The sequence below is a fragment of the Tuber melanosporum genome, assembly GCF_000151645.1.
Source record: "Tuber melanosporum whole genome shotgun sequence assembly, scaffold_100, strain Mel28".
NCBI classification, from domain to species: Eukaryota; Fungi; Ascomycota; class Pezizomycetes; order Pezizales; family Tuberaceae; genus Tuber; species Tuber melanosporum.
Genome location: NW_003298756.1, coordinates 85,712 through 91,675, shown reverse-complemented (window position 1 = coordinate 91,675; position 5,964 = coordinate 85,712). Strand labels below are relative to the sequence as shown.

The 5,964-nt window shown below is 51.8% G+C and overlaps 1 protein-coding gene; it reads left to right on the top strand.

Moving 5' to 3' along the window:
* Positions 1-2,177: 2,177 nt before the first annotated feature.
* Positions 2,178-5,123, top strand: GSTUM_00004188001 (uncharacterized protein). XM_002835240.2 has 8 exons: positions 2,178-2,565; positions 2,685-2,734; positions 2,809-2,878; positions 2,936-3,085; positions 3,183-3,702; positions 3,772-3,861; positions 3,916-4,681; positions 4,887-5,123. The coding sequence occupies exons 1-8, from the start codon at positions 2,256-2,258 to the stop codon at positions 4,902-4,904; spliced, it is 1,974 nt and encodes a 657-aa protein (XP_002835286.1). The 5' UTR covers positions 2,178-2,255; the 3' UTR covers positions 4,905-5,123.
* Positions 5,124-5,964: the final 841 nt, after the last annotated feature.

Genomic DNA, 5,964 nt, shown 5'->3' with positions numbered 1-5,964 from the left:
ACCTAGAGCCGCGAGCATCGTATGTCAAACCAAAATCCATGACTGCTGGCGTGCTCGTCGTCTTCTGTCTACTTGGAGCATCAATCGGACTTATGGTTCTCTGGCTATTCGTTCGTAAGGGTGGGTTCATGTGGAAGGACTCCGACTGGGAAGATTACAAATCCTCTGTGCTCCGTCGACCAGCTGCTCGCCCGGATGACGCTATCACGGTTTTCTCAGATGGCTCCACACGCCGTGGCGGTGGCACCACAATGGGGGCTCGCACGGTCGTTCTTGGAGAGCTCGACACCACGTACACCAAGTCCGAAGTCATCCGCGGACCCCGCGCCAAGGAACTTACCGAAAAGAAGAGTGCTAGGTCCGTCGTTGGAGGACTATGGGCACAAGCTCAAGATGCGTTCGGGAGGTTACGTGGTGGAGATGGAGATGTAGCAGTGATTCACCGCCCCCGCCGCGTCAAGCGGCAAACGAGGGAAGCGGACATCCGATCTGTCACCTCGGTGGGAACTTTTATCGACAATCAGGAACCTGCTCGCCCCGCAGGCTGGAAACCAGAAGACTCAGACTTGGGCAATTATCCGGATATGACTCGTGGACAGACCGTTATCAGACACCCGCCTTCGGCATTGAAAAAGTCTGGGACCGGAACATCGAGGAATGTCGCTAGACGCAAATACCAGGACAACGATAGCGATGATTCGGATACCTCGTCGTCTTCGGACTCAGACTCAGACTCGGAGGATGAGAGCGTTACTCAGAGTGCATTGGGGATGGCTAAAGGAACGAAGGTCTATACACACCCATACGTAGTCGGACGGCAACCGCAGGAAAGAATGGGCAGTAGTTCTGGAGGTACATACGGAGTTCTGCCCCCCGCCCCACAAACATCAAATGCCCTCGTTCCGGTCGAAACTAGCTTGGTGCATGTGCAAACCGGAATGGTGCACGTCCCGCGAGGGGGGGCCCGGAGAAGCTCCAGGAAGAAGGGGTACAGGAAAGAGAGTGCCGGGAGTCTGAGCTCGGATGGGAGTATGAGGAGTTCTAATGCTTAAGTTATGAGGTTATGATTATGTCTTATCTGGCGGGGGCTGTTGTGTGGGCGGGGAATGCTTTTTTTATATTCTCTTTTTCTTTTTCTCCTATTCTCCTTGAGAAGGAAGAGGACATATTTTGGTGGTGGTCTGTTTATCACGGGAAACATGGAATAGGAGAGGTGTTTTTTTTATATTCTATCATTGCTTTGTGCTCCTCCTTACTATCATGTGTTTGGGGGATGGGACGAAGAGGGCTTGGATTAGGAAATGGCAATGGACAGACGTTTATGTACTCGTAACATAACGCAGCGCAGCGCACCACGGGTGCGGTGCCGGCGGTTGGAGATTAAGCGATCGTCTGAACAGGGCGGTGATGGGGGCTTTTGTTCTCTGCTGGGTATGCTCGTGCTGTGCCCGTACTGTACCGTTATCCGTCCATCGTAACCGTACCCAAGTGTAACCAAATATCACACCCGAACGAAGGCGAATAGACGTTACATAATAACGACACCATAATTCCCGTATTACATTTTCCAATACGGCACCCCTGCTCATGGAGCGAAGGTGCGTATTGGCATATCCAAGTCTAATATGACAAGTATGGAAGCTCTTCCACGATCGGGGTGGGGGAACTGAACTACTTGTATTTGTGACCATCATAATAATCATTACAGGACCTTACGCGATACTTCCGGAGCAGTGTAACGGTGGAATGCCGAGGGGTTCGAGCCAAAACGAGCCTTCCAGCGACGATGTGCTGCCGAATCGGAAGCTGGTGGTAACTTATTGATGTGCGGTAGGTCTAAGCTACGATAGCCTACTTGTAAATTTAGTCTACCGTCACGTTTTGCAATAATGTTCTCTTGATAGGGCGCGTGACATATTACCGGAATCATGAGGGGAATCACAGGCACAGAATCGATCTGGAGTCATCTTGTGCTCAAAAAGAGCACAAAGTGAGATCGGTCACACACACCCTCATGACTTGATGTTATAATATTATCATAGAAAAAGTGGAAAAAGTGTTACTTCACGTGTTCTTCTGTCACCTCCCCCTCGTTCTCTTCCAAGCCCCACCTGCATCATCATTCTGTATGATATCTACCGCTATCTACCCTATCCTGCCCAGTAGGATTCGTCTTGGCAGCACCTCTTTCTCTCCCTCGCTCTTTCCTTCCCCGCCAAACAGATTCTTCCCCTCCAATATTTCAAGGTCCGACAATGCCCCCAAACAAAGTTCGCTTCTCACCCACTGTCTCCCGTTCCCACACCCCACCGCACTCGCCTTCGCCAACCCCCTCCAGCTCATCGATCCTCTACAACACCGATGATGACCAGGACTCCGACGACGATGATTCCGTACGCCGGAACCTCCTTCCGACAATTGCACGACCATTGGTACGCCGTCGCAGACGGCTGGGTAAGCGGAATGCATGGATGAAGTTTGGGATGACGGTCTTGCTGGCCGCAGCTTTACTAGGTCTAGGAGTTTTGTTCGGGGTTATCTTTTGGGAGAATGAGGAGGGGATTGGTGCGTTTTCCTTCAGTCCTGGGGAGTGCGGGGAGTGGGTGATGGGAATGGGGGATTATTGGGGTTTAGGACCAAGGAGGAAGGGCTGACGGAAGATGCGTTGGGGTTCGGGGGTGTAGTTGATGATGGAATTCTGGTGGATGCGCCGAGGGGGGCGGTTAGTAGTGATGTGGGACCCTCTCTGCTGATCGTTTGTCCGGAGGTTTGATTGACGGGGGACTGTGTGCTGATCTTGCGCGATAGGTTCTTACCTGCTCAAGAATTGGCGTGGAGCTTTTGAAGAAGGGCGGGAATGCAATTGATGCTGCTATCGGTAACTTCTATTCTTTGTTTGCTCTGGTTAGCGTTGCGATGCTGATGTACGTGTAAGGGACCGCGGCATGCATTGGGGTTGTGAACAGCTTTGCCAGCGGCATCGGCGGTGGGGGGTTCATGGTTGTACGCGAGGGTGATGGGCGATCTAAAGCTTATAATTTCAGGGAAACAGCGCCGGGGAGTGCTTCCCGGGATATGTACAGTGGTTTGTCTTCTTCCTTCCGCAGTGCCTTTCCACCTGTTATTGTTGAGTCTTGGCCAGAGCACTGGCTGACTGGCTGACTGGGTGCATTATCGTTCAGGTGATCCACTGAAAGCACGGGTCGGCGGTCTCGCAGTAGCAATCCCCGGAGAGGTCCACGGGTATGCTACGGCACATGCCCGGTCTGGCCGGCTACCCTGGCAAGAGATTTGGCAGCCGTCGATAGACCTGGCAAGAAGGGGTTTCCACATCCCGCCGATGCTGGCGGGAATCATGGCCAAGGAGGCGCCGTTCTTTCGACAGCATAGGGAGGAATGGGAATTTTTGTTCAGTCAGGAAACCGGTGAGCTCTTACAAGTTGGAGAGCTTATGAAGAGGGAGGCGTACGCACGCACGCTCGAAGTTATTGCCGGCAAGGGGGAGTATGCTCGCGGTGGGGTGTATTCCGGAGTGAAGCAATTCTATAACGGAAGCATTGCGGAACGAATTGTTGAGGCTGCAAACAAGCATGGTGGTATATTGACTACCGAGGACTTTTCGAGGTATTTTACGATCGTCGAGGATACGGTCAGAACACACTTTCACGGACGGGAGGTTATTACCTGCCCACCCCCTTGCAGGTATGTCTGATAGGTCCGACATTTCAGGTGTGTGGGGGAGGCTTTTCTGATCGAACTGGTTGGTTACAGCGGGGCCGTATTGATCGAGGGATTGAATATCGCTGAAAAGCTGGACATAAGCGATCCCGATAAGTCACTATCGTACCATTATTTAGTGGAGTATGCTCTTCTCGTTTCACAAACATGATGACATAAGCTAACTTTTTCGTGCAGAATAATGAAGTGGATATCCGCAGGGCGCACCGAACTGGGAGATCCTGCGGACCCGGTGGTAGCGTCCAATTCCAAGAGGATACACCAACTGCAAAGCAAATCCTACGCGGAAGCTGTTCGGGCAAACATATCCGCTGACACCACCTACTCGTGGGAACACTACAATCCAGCGTACGAGCCAGTAGATCCCAAAGGAACCTCGCACCTATCCGTGTTGGACAATTACGGGAATGCCGTAGCCCTCACCACCACCGTGAACCTGTACTGGGGCGCCAAAGTTCATGACCCACAAACCGGGATCGTCCTAAACTCGGAGATGGACGACTTTTCCATCCCTGGTCGCTCAAACGCGTATCGTCTCGAACCGTCCATATATAACTACATCATCCCCTACAAGAGGCCGTTATCATCCACCACTCCCACCATCATCGTCGAGGAGGACGGGGCGCCCGGACTAGTCATTGGTGGCTCGGGCGGCTCGCGAATTGTCACAGGTGTATTCCAGGCCATCGTGAAGAATTACCTGTGGGGATATAATCTTTTGGACACCATCAAGAGTCCTCGGTTGCACCACCAATTGATTCCAGAGGTGGTGTCCGCCGAGCGCGGCACCGAGAAATGGATCCTCGAGGGCCTTGAAGAGCGTGGGCACGTCATTGGGCTAAGAGGCATCGGAGAAGCTTCTGGCGGGAGCGTCATCCAGGTGGTGAAGGGCATGGACAGCGGTCGAGTGGAGGCTGTGGCTGATTGGTGGAGAAAAGGAGGTGTAAGTTTTTTTTTTCCCTCCCCCTTCCCTTTCCCCCCTTTCCCCTCCTCTTCTTCCCTTGCTCTTTTTCGCCCTTGCTTTCCCCCCGTCCTCCCACCGATTGATTGCCCACCTCACACAGACATCATTGAGGTTACTCTTTCTACTCTGTCCCTTTTAGCATAGCAGTCGATCTGACAGGGCTGATTGCGTTCTACTCGTACAGAGGGCTGCCGGGTATTGAATTGAATGGATAGTGGTCAACCCGCGGGGGTGGGGTAAGTTTGATGCTTGAGCAACGCTGACCCTACAGTATGACGGAAACGAGGGTCTTGTTGAAGGGAATTTTCATGCTCATCTCAACCACTCTACCCCTCCGATACGCCAGTAAATAAGTATCATAACCTTGATAGAGCAGGTGCAAGTAACTGTGTAGGCATGAGTTGCGATTACATAGAAATACTATTTTTATTTTTATTTTTGTTTGCATGTTTTCCTTCTCCCACGATAAGGTACCGGCAATTACGGGATGGGATGGTGGCTCCGATTTGTTCTGGTTCGGTAGCGGAAATTACGATAACTACTAATTCTTACAATTCTTACTTGTACTCTCTACTCAAGTATGATACTCTTAGTTCAACAGGATTTTTTTCCCCTCCATCCCTCAATTACTTGGGATACCGGTAGATATTTTTGTTGTCCAGTCCGAGCCAGCCCTCACAACGAGCTTTCGGGACAGGGCAGATCAGAATTCCATTTGTTGGCCCAATGTTGGGGGTAGCGTTTTTCCGGACGCGGTTACCGGGGTTTTCGCTACGCTTTCCCTGCTTTGGGATCAAGAGCTACCCCGGCTGCAAAACTGTATGCCTTTTAGGAGAGGTGGGCACTTGTGATATCTGTCTGCTTGCTTATAATACTGATCGTGCCTACGCACGGATTGTGCTGCACCTCCCCCCAGCGGGGTACTCGAGTACTTGTAGGATGGGGCGTAATTGTTAGCAATACCGGTATGAGGGTTTCCCTAACGCGAAAGAGGAGCAAAAAGGGGAGGGAGTGATGGTGGAAGAATAGCTGTGGTCAGAAGTAAGGTAAGGTACCGGTTCATGATCTCTTCCTTACAGGATAGAAAGGTGGAGGTTGAAGGGGGGGGGGTGCGGAGATATCGATTGTACGGTTTTGAGGGTATAGTAGATTTATCGGGTAGCTGTTACGGGGCGTTTACGCGGATCCGTTTTAGCTTTCCGGAACTATGGGACGGATTGGAAGGGACTTTGGATGGGGGGCTATACGGTGCAGCTGGTGGT